This window comes from Apis laboriosa, unplaced genomic scaffold, assembly GCF_014066325.1.
Source record: "Apis laboriosa isolate Shangri-la unplaced genomic scaffold, ASM1406632v1 scaffold14409_cov159, whole genome shotgun sequence".
Lineage (NCBI taxonomy): Eukaryota > Metazoa > Arthropoda > Insecta > Hymenoptera > Apidae > Apis > Apis laboriosa.
The window spans coordinates 262,788-278,755 of NW_025221511.1; the positions used below are offsets into that span (position 1 = coordinate 262,788).

Sequence of the window (15,968 nt, forward strand, 5' to 3'; positions counted from 1 at the left end):
GCTTTAATAACTCTTTTTGACAAAAAAAAAAATTTCATAAATTCTGTATTTAAAAACTATATGTATTGAAATATTTTTGTTCTATATTGTTTTATTTTATCTCTATTTCATCCGTATTTTCTTTTACCGAATATACTGCTAAATGTAATGTAATAAACTAAAATATTCTATATTTCTTACTATAAAAAAAATAAACATTTTAAAATGAATAAGTTGTATCTCAAATTTTATAATATATACATTAATAAGTGGGGTAATTTCATTATTTTAATAATTAACACAATGAGCATGTGTATAAACATGTAAACATAATGTTATCATAAAATGATATATATATTAATGATATATATCTTCTATATACACAGTTTATAATTCTTCAAAGAATGTAAATAATATGTAATTTATATGCATTTATATTTTTCTTGAATTTATATATTTATATACATTAGCTATATATAAAAATTCCTAGTTCCAAATTTATGTTGTATTCCTTATACAATTAAATATTAAATCAAAAGTAGTATATATAGATATATATATATATATAGTATATATGATTCAACTTATTTTTTTTTTCTTATTACTTTTATTACGTGTAATTCTTAATATTATTTGCATATAAAGAATAAAATATTCAAAAATATAAAAAATAATTATATGTATTTGCAATAAAAATTAAATAATTTAGCAAATTTTAATATTAATATTGTATAAAAATTGTTGAAACAATTTATAATGTATATGAGAATCTTTAATTGTAATTTTATTAAGCATAAATAATGATATAATAATATAATTGTGTATAATATTTTATATATTTACTATAAGTAAGAATTAGAAATAAAATAATATATTTATATTTATAATGAATTCATAAAACTATTCATAATATGTTGCAATATTATTCTATTTATTTCAATTTTATAAACTAAAAAAGATAAATAAAAAAAATAAATGGTATAATTTTAATAATTTATTCATATACAAGTTTTTTTGAACAAATATTTATTTTCAACTCATTTTGTTTTTTCTAGTTTATTCTTTATCTCTGCAACTAATGCTTCTTTAATATGTGCTGCTATTTTTATTTTTGTTTTTTTCTTAACTTTACCAGAATTTTTCTCATTAGTATTTTTTAAAATGTTTGTTTGTGTTTTTTTCTTTTTTTTTAAACAACTAAGAGGATTTGGACCTTTTTTTTTCTTTTTTTTAAATTTTACTTCTGTTTTTTCTATTATTCCAGCTGTTTCTTTTAATATTTTAATATTCTCTTTTTCCCTCTCAGTCATTCCTAGTCCTTTACGAATATTTTCAGCATATTTACGGCTAGCTTGTGAAGGTGCTTCCAATGTTGGTGCTTTACCATGCAAATATATTATTGGAACACCTGGAATTTTTCTTAAACTATTCTGAAGATCTCTATCTTGTGTAGCTATAATATATCTGAAAAATATAATATAATATATATGTGCATGTATGTAAATATAATACAAATGTATAATTAACTTTTAATTTTTCCTATAGAAATTATACCTAAATGAGTTATTTTTTCCAATCATAGATTGTAAACATTTTGTACCACTAATTGAGTATTTTTCATGTCCACATTTATGTATAGGATATTGTTTAACTATTTGCATAGCACCACTAACTGCTTTTGAAAATGAACTTAATTTTTCTGTTTCCAAAATTATACATGGTGTAGTTAATAATTTTATATCAGATTGAAAATATTTTGATAATTGATCTTGTATATTAAATTTATTCTAAAAAAAATCAGAAAATAAATATATATGTGTACAAATTAATTTTTATATTAAATATATATATAACTTCTATTCACCAATTTAAATAATAAAAATAAATAAAATTGTTAATTTTAATTAAAGAATATTAAGATATAATATTTGGATACAAACCTCTAAAGCAGCCAAAGCAAATGTACCATCAATAAGAACTTGAAACGGCGATCTAAATTTGAAATTATTAATAAAAAAGCCTAAATTTTTTCTAGCTTTTTTCTGACGAGTTGATTTCATATTATTATTTCTTTAAAAATATAATATTTTAATATAATATATATCGATATTCTATAACCTCTGAAATATTAAAATATAAAATATTATTAAAAAATATTATATAAAAAATTATATATAATATTTTAAAAATAATAAAATATTTAAAATTTTTGACAATTAAATTAAATAAATAAATTTTTATTTTTAAAAAATACTTTCTTAATTCATTTTTTATTATTTTCACTTATTTTTATTTTTAACGTACAAAATATACGCTCATAAAGATATGTTATAAAAATCATTTCTCAATATGCTATTTGCTAAATAATATAAGAAACATAACCTATTTCAATCAGTAAACGAAAGTGGTAACATTATTCAAAGTGTATCATTTATTAATTTTAAAACTCAAATATTATATCATAATAATACTGGTTTAAAAAAAAAAAATATTTTATCTTCTTATAAAAAAATTTCAGAATGTAAATATTTATACAATATTTTCTATTGTTTTAATTTTAATTTTATGTATTCATATGTATTGAAATACATAACCTTATTTTATCATTATTTATTTGATATTTTTAATAAATAAATTTAAAATCATATTTTTTTATAATAATATTAACATTTTTCTATTTAGATTTCTAATTTTTATTTTATAACTTTTAATTTTTAGGTCTTCTTTAACTAAACCAAAATCTGAAATGACTCCCGAGGAACTAGCAAAAAGAGAAGAAGAAGAATTTAATACTGGACCACTTTCAGTATTAACACAATCTGTAAAAAATAATACACAAGTCTTAATTAATTGTAGAAATAATAAAAAATTATTAGGAAGAGTAAAAGCATTTGATAGGCATTGCAATATGGTTTTAGAAAATGTAAAAGAAATGTGGACTGAACTTCCACGTACTGGAAAAGGGAAAAAAAAGGTAATTAATATATCATTATAAGAATTAAAAATATAATATAAATTAAAGATATAAATTAAAAATATAAATAAATTTTTAACTAGGCAAAACCAGTAAACAAGGATAGATTTATTTCTAAGATGTTTCTAAGAGGTGATTCTGTAATTCTAGTTCTACGGAACCCATTAGCAACAGCATCAGGAAAATAATTTTACAAATAAATTCACTTTAAAATTCTAATCTGTAACTTATTCCTTATAATTATTTACTATAAATGAAAAATAAAAATTTCAAATAAATTTCTTAATAAATTTAAATTATAAATGTATAATTTTTGTATCAACATTTATATCTTGAATTTAATAAAATATGTTCTTTTTTATATTAAAAATATTAAAATAAAATAAAATTAAGCAAGACATGATATTTATTTGTAATGAATTATACATAAAATCATTAATCTTTTTCAGCAATTGCAGTAAGATGCTTATCAATTTCTTGTTCTGTTAAAGTTCTGAAATATAAAATATAAAACATATATATTAGTTATTTATGATGATTATATAAATAAAATAGAAATAAGATCATGATATATTTACCGAAATTTAGGATTATCTTTTGATACCACACCAACTTCTATTTCTGTTGGTTTAAAATCTACTGATAAAACAGTAGATAAACATGTAATTGCTAATTGTATTGTTTCATCATGATCATAATTTTGTTTTTTCTTTAATTTTTTCTCAAGATAAGAATTAGCTTCAGTTTGTTTAGCACCAACAGAAATAGCTCTATAACCACAATAATATCCAGCAGGATCAGCTTTATAAACACAAGGACCTTTTTCTTTATCATATGAAATGAGCATCATAGAGCAACCAAGAGGCCGCATCTCTGCATTTTGTGTATAAACTTGACTGATATCTGCAATACGTTTGCATAATGCATCTACAGGAATTTCATATTCATATTTATATTTAAAATAAGCTGCTTCATATCTTGCACGTTGAACTTGAGATCTGCTATCAGCTAAAATAAAAAATAAACAATATAAAAATACATTTAAAAAAGAAATATTGTATATATTTTTTTATTATTAATTATTATTGTAATTTTCTTTTTTAAAATTTTACCTATCATGCCTGTTACAAGGCAACCAATATGTTCAGTAAGTTGAAAAATATGAGTAACACTAGAAGCATCAAGTAATTTATCCTATAAATAATATTTTTAAATTACAAAAGAATAATGATATAATATTACAAAAAACTGTTGGAAACAAATTAGATAATAGAGGTTATCTTACAGGCACTTTCTTTTGTGTCGCAAAAACGGCAGTATCGACACCTTTCACCGCAACAGATGTTAAACCACCTTGATTTATTGCTTTAAATGCATATTCTGTAAAATATTCATTAATTACATTCAAAAAGGTTCAAAATTGCAGGTCACGCTATATCATGATTTTCGGTTAGAGATTTAATATAAGAATTAATAGTTTAAAATATATTAGTAATATTAAGCTAATTATATTTTATTATAAAATATTTTCATAAATCTTACCTACTTGGTAAAGCCGTCCTTCTGGTGAAAAAATTGTAATATGTCTATCAAAACCAGCACTACTACCTCGCGCCATATTTGCAAATAATATTAATGATCGTATTTAAAAGTTATAGGTAACTTTTCGAAACGTCAAATCATGCAAGCTATACATTAAGGTAGTTTACATTAAATATTAAACTTATTCATTAAAAAAATCAAATTAAAATCAAATATGTAAATCGATTTTTAAAGAATTTTTTACAATTACTTATGAATTATATTTATAATATGAATATATTTGTTTTTTTTATATAAAAATTTATTTGTATTTTAATTAAAAAAAAAATTTTAAATATTATTAACTTAAATTTTAAATAATAATTAATTTTAATTAATTTTAAATAAATTTTGAAAATATTCAATTCTGTCAAAAATATTTATATTTTTAAAAGTATATATAACTTTTTTTTAAAAGTATATATACTAATTTTAAGTATATATTTTTTAAAAGTATATATAACTAAATTTTTTAATAAATCTTTAGAAAATCTTTTTATATTAAAAAAAGAATAATTTAAACTGAATTTTTTTTATTGACAATATATAATTTTAATGTATATTGTCAATAAATATATATATATATAATTATTCACATACGTTTTATTATAAATAATTTTTGAGATATTTTTTAACATTTAAATTTGTTTTAATTAAGATCGAATTTAATTAAGTTTATACATGTAATATGTAATATATGATACACATTGATATATACATACATTGAACATTAGATTTCGTAAGCAATGTTATCATAAATTACTTCTTAAAATATTACTGATAGAAATTTTCCAGTACGTTAGGAAACCACTTAAGCGACACTTCTTAGCAAAAAACAAATGTCTACATTAACAGGTAAAAATATTTTAATTGAAATTAATTTTTAAACAAATTTTTAAACAAAATATTTATAAAAGATAATCAATTATTCAGTCAAATATATATTGATCATATAATATTTTTTAAATAAATTTTTGAAAAGCATAAGCGTCAGTCATATGACTTTCCACGAGTTTTTTTTTATTTTTTGTACAGTAGATTTTATAATATTAATTATAATTTTTACAGTTATATTTATTATGTTATGTTTATTATACGATCAAAATGAAAACTGAAAGTTTGTGTGAACCAATTATATATTATTTACGATTATGATTTAGAATGAAATTATATAGAATATAATATAATATAATATAATATAATTCAAATTTATATCACGATTTATTTCAAAATTGTAAGTAATGTATATATATATATTATTAAAGCAAATATTTTTATATAATATTTTGATTATTTGAAAATTTATTTTTAATAATATTTTAATAAAATAAACTTTAATATAATTTTATTAAATAAATTATTTTATAATTTAATGCATTAATATAATATAAATATAATTTTTCTTGAATTTTTTATATTTACATTAATTTTCAGATGACAAAGCCAGCCTAAGAAATGGCGAAGAATTAAAAGAAAACTTTGATCCTACTGGTTAGAATTTTCGTTCTTATGAAGAAATTACTTCAAATTTAGTTCTATGTTTCATCTATTAGATCAATATTTTATAGAACATCAACATATTCGATATAATCCCTTAAAGGGAGAATGGGTATTAGTATCACCACATCGAATGAAACGACCATGGGGAGGACAAATTGAATCAAATGTAGAAGAAGATCTTCCAGATTATGACCCTAATAATCCACTTTGTCCAGGCAATATTAGAGCTAGTGGACAGGTGATATTCTTGATAATTCTTATGTGTTCTTATATTTTATTAAATGGAAAAATAATTAAAGATATAAAATTATATATATTTTTTATTTTAATTTTAATATTAAATTTATTATGTTTTCTAGATAACTCCAATATATGAAAATACATATTCATTTATTAATGACTTTCCTGCATTATTGGAATCAGTTCCTAGCCCATTAAAATCAGAAGATGAATTATTTCAAATGGATGCTGCTAGAGGTATTTGTAAAGTAATGTGTTTTCATCCAAAATCAAATGTAACAATAGCACTTATGAAAATTTCTGAAATTAAAGAAGTGATTAAAAGGTATGTTGAATATATTTATTCTATAATATTAGAATAATTGCATTTACAATGAATATCTAATAAATATTTAATTCAGATGGATTTTTGAAATGCTTGAGTTAGGAGAAAAATGGACTTGGGTACAAATATTTGAAAATCGAGGTGCTTTAATGGGATGTAGCAATGCTCATCCTCATTGTCAAATTTGGGCTAGTTCTTTCTTACCAAATGAAGCTAAAATAAAGGATAGATTTCTCAATGATTATTATAATCGCAATAAGAAACCACTTCTTATAGATTATGTGCAAAAAGAGCTTTTTAAAAAGGTAAAAAATAATAAAATTAATAAAATTTTAAATTTGAATCTTTAAAATATTTTAATTCAAATTTCATAAAAATTTCATTACACACATTTTATATTATAGGAACGCATTGTATTAGATAATCGAGATTGGGTAGTTTTAGTACCATTTTGGGCAATATGGCCTTATGAAACTATGGTATTACCCAAAAAACAAATATCTAGAATGCAAGATTTAACAGAAAGTCAACAAGAATCATTAGCTGTTATTATGAAAATTTTATGTACTAAATATGATAATTTATTCCATTGTTCATTTCCCTATTCTATGGGTTGGCATGGTATATTTAATTATTATATATTATTATTAAAAAAATTTTTGATACTTTTAATTTTTATATTTCATTTAAAACTTTTTTAAAGGTGCACCAACTGGTCCATATGTAAAACAAGATTACCCTTACTGGACATTTCACGGAATTTATTTACCTCCTTTATTGCGTTCAGCTACTGTAAAAAAACATATGGTTGGATATGAACTTCTTGCACAAGCCCAAAGAGATTTAACACCAGAACGAGCAGCAGAAAAATTAAGAACTTTATCAGATTCTCATTACAAATATCCAGAAACAAGTTTAACTAGTTATGAAATAGAAAAATATTCTAAATAAATCAATTTACATTTTATATATAATTATATATTTTTATAAATATATATGTTATTCACATATATATTATTTATAAAAGTGTAATATTGAACATTACTTAATTATACAAACATTAATTATATAAATAAAAATCAGTGGATATGAAAAATAAGTAATTACAATTTTACACTGTTAATATATAGGAAATGTACAATCAATTTTTTTACTCCAAGCATGAATGCCACCAATAATATCTTTTATTTCTAAATTACTTTCTTTAAACACAGTCTGAAGATTTATTACAGCTTTTTGTGAATCATTTCCTCTTCTACATATAATGTATACTAGAACGAAAATATATAAATTTAATTATTTATAATTTAATATTATAATATAATTATAATTTAATATATAATTAATATACACTTACAAGTAGTTTTATCATATTGTTTTTGCATTTCTTGTATTTTATTTTTTATAAAATTTATTTTTTCATCATTATTAATATCATTCAATGGTATATTTATAGAATTCTTTAAATGACAAATTTCAAATTCTTCCGCTGAACGTACATCGATTAAAATATGAGGTTTCGCGTCTAATTTCATTGTGTTATATTCTTCTACACTTATTCTTTCTTCCTTTTTTAATAAATTTAAGTTTGGATTTTTATCATTTGCTTTTGCACCACAAAATTGTTCATAATCAATTAATTTGTGTATAGTTGGATGATCACCGCAAACGACACAGTTTACATTTTTAGCACGTAAACTGATATTGCGAAACTTCGTTTCTAGTCCATCAAATAATAGAAGTTGACCAGATAGTATACACGGAAGATCGAGTACAATCTTCAGAGCTTCTAATGCTTGTAGGATACCAATTGTGCCAACGGCTGCAGTTAAATCAAGTAATGAATATTTTTTCATGAGAAAATATAAAATAAAAATAAATAATCGCATATACCTGGACCAAAAACACCTCCATCCCCACAATTTGTTACTGTTTCTGGAGGAGGAGGTTTAGGAAATATGCATCTATAGCAAGGTCCATTATAATTAAAAACAGATAAATGACCTTCAAATTTTAATGCTGATCCAGATACCAGAGGTTTATTATTTAGAACACATGCGTCATTCAATAAATAACGTGTAGCTACATTATCAGTAGCATCTAATATTACATCATAACACTTTATTATATCCAAAGCATTATTACTATCTAGTTGAATTTTGTACGGAATAACTTTAATAGTACTATTCAAACTAAAATTGATATGATATATTTAATTAAACATTATTAATTGATCATAAAATTTATGCATATTACATTGATTTACAAATACCGATTAAGAGTTTCTACAGCGGCATTTACTTTTGATATTCCAATATTTGATTCTGTATATAATAATTGTCTATGAAGATTATTAATCTCGATATCATCATAATCAATAATACCAATATGTCCAACACCAGCAGATGCTAAATATAATGCAGCAGGACATCCAAGTCCACCTGCTCCTACGATTAATATTGCACTATTTTTTAATTTTATTTGACCTATAAGTATGCAATAAAAATATTATAATTGAAGAATACTTTTATTTTTTATATATAGAATTAAAAATATATATTTAACAGAAAATATTAAATATTGAAAATGAAAATCATTTATTGATATCATTCAATAATATATTTTAATTATTTATGAATAAATTACACACCTTTAATGCCAATTTCTGGCAAAAAAATTTGTCTACTATATCTTAATATTTCTTCATTACTTAAGCCATAATCTTGTAAAATTTGTCTTTCGCGCCTTAGAGCAGCTAATTGAGCTTCTTTTATGCGTAACAATTCACGTAATTCAATAATTTCATCAATCAATTTTTTTTCATTCATTTTCATAGAATAAAGTTTTTAAAATGAATTGAATGAACAAAACTGAATGAATTGAATATTATTATTATACTATAAAAAACTTTAAAAAAAAAATTGAATTAAATTTTTTTTATCAAAGATTTAATTAGGTTATATTAATATTTATTAAAAGATGGATGTTCGAAAGGTTAATGATAATAGATATGTATGTATACATAAGAAATAACTGATTAGAAAATATAAATGATAAAATAGAAATAATTATTCTACAATATTTAATGTTCTATTATTAATTATAGATACTGTTTATTTTTAAATATTTTATAATGTATTAAATTTATGTGTATATATATATATACTACATTTTCAATTTCACATCTAAGACGCAAATGATGCTATTGAGATACTACTAATTTTCAGTATTAGTTTATAAAATGATCAATCATCTTTTAATTAATTTTTAATCTTTACAATAGTAGTAATAATCTTTGTAGTAGTAATCTTACAATGTAGTGATAAAATGAAATTTTTATTATTACAAATAATATAATAAAAATAAGAATATTTTTCATACTTGTTGTATATTGTATTGAATCTTAGAATTTATTTTTAAATGAATTTTTATTTAATTTAAATATTGAATAAAAATAAAATTTTCTTTTAATCTTCATTGTTTATATTAAATATAAATTAAATTATGATGATTTAAGTTCAAATCAGTAAATATACATTGGATGGACTGTATGACTTTATGAATATTTAAAGGAATTAAAGAAATAAAAAGTAATGATATCAGAAACGATTAAAAACAACTAGTTTGTTAAAATTACAATATACTCAATTTCAATGATCTCTGCGAGATCTGTGTATTTATTTGTACAGTGTCGTGCGCAATAAAACCAGTACAGTCTTGAGCAAAGGTAGGAAGTTGATGATTAATGTCACGGTCAGCGAGGTTCTGACTCTTGACAAGTGTACATAGGAAAACCATGATTTTTTAAATAACAAAGTGAGTATTATTTGTGAAGAACTTTATTCATAATATACATCAAGATGGTGGAACCAATTTTTGACTATCAGTTTCGTCTAATACTTATTGGTGACAGTACAGTCGGAAAAAGTTCATTGCTGAAATATTTTACCGATGGGAAGTTCGCAGAGGTATGTAGTGACTTTAACCATACTATCAACATTGATGATAAAAAATAATTTTAAAAAATAATAAAGCTATCACATTTAGTTTTTTCATAATTTTTGATATATTAATTTTAAGTCGTAATTGATATTAAATTCGGTGTTGAGATAAATTTTATATTGTTGGAATATTTCCAATTTGTGGATCTAATAATATTTACGTATTATATTGAAGTAATATAATTTATGTATATTATTATTTTTAAAATGACTTAAAATAATAAACTTAAAATAATGCAAAAATATTATGATATAATGTTATTTATACATTTTTTGTAATAGTGAATAGTGAGTTTAATTTCAATATCAAATTATATATATTAATAATAAGTTAATAAAGAAATAAATATTAACTAATTAACAAAAGTATATAATTTGATTAAAAACATATATCTTTTGTTTTTATGTAAAGCTATATAATTAAAAATATTACATTTATATTTAGTGAATATAGAAAATGTATAATAATATTTTGTTTTAGCTTTCAGATCCAACAGTAGGAGTAGATTTTTTTGCTAGATTAATTGAAGTAAAAGATGGAACAAGAATAAAATTACAATTATGGGATACTGCTGGCCAAGAAAGATTTAGGTATGTTATTTTTTTTTCAAATATTTAATAATTATTAAGAAAATAGAGAGAAATATAGATAATTAGAAATATAATCATTAAAATCATAATTAAATAGGTCAATTACAAAATCCTACTATAGAAACTCTGTTGGAGCCTTGCTTGTATATGATGTTTGTAATAGAGCAAGTTTTGAACATATTCCTGAATGGATGATGGATGCTCGTAGACATATTGAACCACATCGTCCTGTATTTGCATTAGTAGGTTGTAAATTAGATTTAGTTACCAATGGAAGTAGACGAGAAGTTTCAAAGGAAGAAGCAAGAGCTTTTGCTGATGAACATGGAGTACATCACATTGAAACCAGTGCAAAAACTGGAGTTAATGTTGAAGAGGCATTTCGAACAGTTACTCAAGAAGTTTATAATAGAATACAGACTGGTGAATACAAGGTAGAAGATGGTTGGGATGGAATAAAGACTGGATTTGCTAGACCTGGTGGTTTAGATTTTAATCTAGTCGAAGCAGAACCTGCAAAGAGTTCTTGTTGTTAAGTTAAATTTTAATTTGTTATAAAGAATAATAATATTTAGAATGCAGTGTTATTATTGTATATGTAATAGAATTTATGTTTCTTAAACTTTTTTGTGAATTATTCTTGACATTAAAAGTAATTAAAATTTTTTTAATAATTTTATTTGATAAAAGAAGAGGAAAATTCTATTTTTTAAAAATTATATTTCACTGCATTCTTATTTTAGAAAAAAAATTTATAATAAATTTAAAAAATGTGTAAATCTTCATTAAACATTTTTGTACATAGCTTGTATAAACAAAATGATTATATATCTCTGAAACACATAGACATTAAACTAGGACTGTTTTCTATCTTATTTAAGATCCAAAGTATTTAAGTATAATAAAAATTCATATTCATAATATTAATTTAGCTATAGTATTTTTATATATTTTATTGTAAATTAATGATTTTGTTTTATAAAGCAAATAACGGCTGTGCTTTTTTGTCAAAATCATCATTCAAATGTTGTAGCAAAATTTTTAGAAGATATAAAACTACTATTTATTTATAATAAATATGGTATAATTTAAAAAAAGTTTTAAAATATAAATATTTGTAGATTGTGTTTTATGTGAAAATGAAATTTTGAAAATTAATGAAATATTTATATCAATTATATTAATCCATTATTTCTTGAGCTATATTTTTTTCTATTAATATCACAATTTGTGATAATATCATATAAAAAACCAAATTAATATATATATATATATATATATTTAATTAAAGCCAAATAAAATAACACGTCACTATTTATAATATTTTTAATTTATAAAACATAAAGAAAGGGAGAAAATGAGAAAAGAAAAAATAAAGTATGATATTATATGTTCTAATTTTAAAACAATAATGTTTTAATATATATATATATATTCTGTATATATCATATGATTTTTTGAAAATATTAAATTTTGTTATATATAAAATAAAAAGTATGTATCTTAATTTAATTACTATAAACTAATAAATAACTGTTTTGTTATATTTCTATTATAAAATATAACATGTCAGTTTGAATAGAATACAATTTATATAATCTAGTATATTTTTAATATAACCATTTTTTACTGAATGGTACATTTTACACTTTTTCATATCAATCTCTTAAAAATAATATAAATTTCTAACTTTCAAGATAAAAATTAAGAACATAAATATTTCCATATTCTTAAGTCAGAAATAAATTAGTCAAAATATGTTCAAGTAAATGTTATTTATATCATTTGCATTTTTCACTATAAATTGAACTAAGAGAATATTTAGAGAAATATTTATTTCTTACAATAAAAAAAATATATATAATATATAATATTTATCCAGAAAATAATATGCAGTGAAATTTGTATTTGTATAATAAATATTTGAAATCTAAATTTGTAAAAAATATTGTATAAGTACTGCATGGATAAGATTTATTTGTGAAATTTTATACTCGTTAACTATGATATAAAAACGATAATATATACGATATGATATAAAACGAAAATATTAAATAAGAAAGGTGCAAATTAATAACATATATCATGTCATTAAATTTGTATAGTTATATATACAACATTTATGTTTTTATCAATATAGTAATAAAACATATATGTAACTGACTAAATGATTTTTAAATCTATATAAAATGTAAATTTGTTATATGTTTCTTTTTGTTTTTAAATATTTTTTTTGTAAATAAAGATTAATAATATTACATTAAAAATATGAATTATAATAAATATATAATTTAATATATATAAAAAAATATAAAAAATTATAAATATATATATAAAAAAACGAAAAAACAAACATATAATATATATATATAGCTTGAAATGCATATTTTTTAAAAATTGTTTTCTAATAAAATGTATTATTTTATGTATAATTTAATTAAATTTAGGAATGTATTACAATTTTGTGTGCTATCATATTATATTATGTGTTATATTTATATATAATTATGTTAAAAAAATAAACAATATACATATATTATAAGTTCTATATTTATTTGATAATATATACATGTGTTAATTGAATTATTTTCTGTAATAAATTAAAAAAAATAAAATAATTATTAATTATTAATAATTATTAATTAAATATTATATAATAAATATTAATAATTATTAATTATTAATATTATTAAATAAAATAATTATTTTCTGTAATAAATTAAAAATTAGATAATTTTTAATAATTAATTTTATAATAAATTAATTTTTTTTAAGACTAAATCAATTAAAAAAGTAATCATATAAAAATTTTATATTAATGTATTGATTTTTCATTTATAATTATATATATAATATTAATTAATATATGTATTTGCATAGTTTATTATTTTTATAAGTTGTAATAAATAAAATAAAATGTTAATAAGATATAGAATTTACATATTTAATAAAATATAATTAATAATAATTAATATATAATTAATACATACAATATATACATATTTAATATCTTCCTTTCAATATACTTAAATTATAGATTTTTTATAAATCAAATATTTCTGAAATGAAAAATTATTTGAGTATAATAAAATTATTACAAAATATCATTGGTAGTTGTTCTTTCAAATAAGTATAAAATAATAATTAAAAGATATAAAATTATATTTTTAGAACAAAAGAAACAGAGTTTATATAGAAAAATAATTTATATAATATTACTTAAGAAGATAAAAAATAATAACTATTATTAAAGATTCTATATATCCTTTATAGCATTATTTTTTATTATTTATAGCATTATATTTTATTATTTATTCTATATATTGCTTTATTCCATTTTTCTAAATAATATTAAAAAAACTAATCAAATTATGTAAGAAATAGAAAACATAAATTGAATCTTAAAGAATGTTAAAGATATATGATTTATAAAAACTATATTATAAATATATATAGTTTTAAAGTTTCTAAATTATGTACATGCTTATATTATACATGTAAACATTATGTTTTACACATAATACATATGTGCGCATGTGTATATACATATACAAGCATTTACTGATAATTATAATATTATAAATTAAGATCTATTAAACATTTATATAAATTTCTAATAACAAAAACGTAATTATATATATAATATATATTTATATTTAAATTAATTTCTATATTAGAACTTTTATTAATATTAAAATTTGATAACTATTTAAATATTATATAACTTTTAATTTAATAATTAATTATTACATCCAATATACATATGAAAATAACAATTGCATATTAAATTATTCACAAAATTAAATCTAAAATTGAAAAAAATTATGGTAACAATCTTGTGATATTAAACTTGAAAGATTCATATATTCTTATATTATTATTATAAATTTGTATTATATATCATAAATTCTTATTTTTAATATTATTTACTATCTTAGAAGAGGAGATTAAATAGCTTGACTATATATATATTTAAAATGACTAGAAATTGTTATTAATATATATTTCTTATTTTGGCAAAAATGATGTAATGTAAATTTATGAAATTATGAACAAGTTTTTAGAAATACTCTATTTAAAATTTATAATAATTATTTTTGAATAATATTTTTTAAAATATTATTCAATTATATAAATATTATTTTTATGTACATTAAGCAATTAAATATATTCTTTTCTATTTACAAAACAATTTTTTTTGTACTATATATATATGTATATATATATAAAAATCATTCTCCAAAGAAGAATTAAACTACATGGAATGTTTAATTCTCAATTTTCTAATTCTTAAATAAATTTTTATTAATAAAACTTTTATGAATAAAAAATAAAAATTTGAATGAATTTCTTTGAATTAAATTTGATCTTTATTCAAAATGTTGAAAATTGAAAGAAATAAATATAATAATTTGAAAATCTAAAATGGACGGCAATTATATTGTTGAGTTTAAATGATTTTTAATAATAAAATAGAAAATCAAGTGAAAAAATTGATGAATATTGATGAAAATGAAAATTCTTTAAATAAATTATAAGTAGAAATAATTTTATCAAATTTCTTGTCATTTTGAATTAAGAAATCTTAAGTAAATTAATTAAATTAATTGAACTTTAATCATGAATTATAAAATTTCAAGAAAATTGTAAAGGGAAAATAGAAAAGAAAGATTAAAATTGAGCGTGCGCGCGCACGCATGTGTGTGTGTGTATGCGCGCGTACGAGAGAGAGAGAGAGAGAGAGAGAGAGAGAGAGAGAGAGAGAGAGAGAGAGAGA

General features: G+C 19.8%; 6 protein-coding genes across 6 annotated transcripts; 3 read left to right on the plus strand and 3 right to left on the minus strand.

The window, feature by feature from the left end:
* Positions 1 to 960: 960 nt before the first annotated feature.
* Positions 961 to 2,296, minus strand: LOC122721118 (rRNA-processing protein UTP23 homolog). Its single transcript, XM_043948418.1, has 4 exons — positions 2,238 to 2,296; positions 1,920 to 2,099; positions 1,534 to 1,766; positions 961 to 1,443 (listed from the first exon to the last, which is right to left on the minus strand). Exons 2-4 carry the CDS (start codon positions 2,037 to 2,039, stop codon positions 1,017 to 1,019), a joined length of 780 nt encoding a protein of 259 aa, XP_043804353.1. The 5' UTR covers positions 2,040 to 2,099; positions 2,238 to 2,296; the 3' UTR covers positions 961 to 1,016.
* A 72-nt stretch (positions 2,297 to 2,368) lies between these two features.
* Positions 2,369 to 3,231, plus strand: LOC122721121 (probable small nuclear ribonucleoprotein Sm D2). Its single transcript, XM_043948421.1, has 3 exons — positions 2,369 to 2,500; positions 2,698 to 2,953; positions 3,037 to 3,231. Coding segments are annotated over exons 1-3 (363 nt in total). The 5' UTR covers positions 2,369 to 2,498; the 3' UTR covers positions 3,142 to 3,231.
* Positions 3,232 to 3,341: 110 nt separating this feature from the next.
* LOC122721119 (proteasome subunit alpha type-6-like) lies at positions 3,342 to 4,641 on the minus strand. The gene is made up of 5 exons (XM_043948419.1): positions 4,496 to 4,641; positions 4,239 to 4,333; positions 4,066 to 4,147; positions 3,532 to 3,961; positions 3,342 to 3,446 (listed from the first exon to the last, which is right to left on the minus strand). The coding sequence occupies exons 1-5, from the start codon at positions 4,569 to 4,571 to the stop codon at positions 3,389 to 3,391; spliced, it is 741 nt and encodes a 246-aa protein (XP_043804354.1). The 5' UTR covers positions 4,572 to 4,641; the 3' UTR covers positions 3,342 to 3,388.
* Positions 4,642 to 5,209: 568 nt separating this feature from the next.
* Positions 5,210 to 7,654, plus strand: LOC122721116 (probable galactose-1-phosphate uridylyltransferase). The gene is made up of 7 exons (XM_043948417.1): positions 5,210 to 5,389; positions 5,969 to 6,025; positions 6,103 to 6,272; positions 6,394 to 6,599; positions 6,676 to 6,904; positions 7,004 to 7,220; positions 7,303 to 7,654. Exons 1-7 carry the CDS (start codon positions 5,374 to 5,376, stop codon positions 7,548 to 7,550), a joined length of 1,143 nt encoding a protein of 380 aa, XP_043804352.1. The 5' UTR covers positions 5,210 to 5,373; the 3' UTR covers positions 7,551 to 7,654.
* LOC122721115 (adenylyltransferase and sulfurtransferase MOCS3) lies at positions 7,607 to 9,525 on the minus strand. The gene is made up of 5 exons (XM_043948416.1): positions 9,250 to 9,525; positions 8,872 to 9,085; positions 8,493 to 8,791; positions 7,957 to 8,421; positions 7,607 to 7,870 (listed from the first exon to the last, which is right to left on the minus strand). The coding sequence occupies exons 1-5, from the start codon at positions 9,431 to 9,433 to the stop codon at positions 7,719 to 7,721; spliced, it is 1,314 nt and encodes a 437-aa protein (XP_043804351.1). The 5' UTR covers positions 9,434 to 9,525; the 3' UTR covers positions 7,607 to 7,718.
* On the plus strand, positions 8,294 to 11,847 carry LOC122721120 (ras-related protein Rab-39B). The gene is made up of 4 exons (XM_043948420.1): positions 8,294 to 8,436; positions 10,289 to 10,567; positions 11,082 to 11,191; positions 11,289 to 11,847. Exons 2-4 carry the CDS (start codon positions 10,460 to 10,462, stop codon positions 11,725 to 11,727), a joined length of 657 nt encoding a protein of 218 aa, XP_043804355.1. The 5' UTR covers positions 8,294 to 8,436; positions 10,289 to 10,459; the 3' UTR covers positions 11,728 to 11,847.
* Positions 11,848 to 15,968: the final 4,121 nt, after the last annotated feature.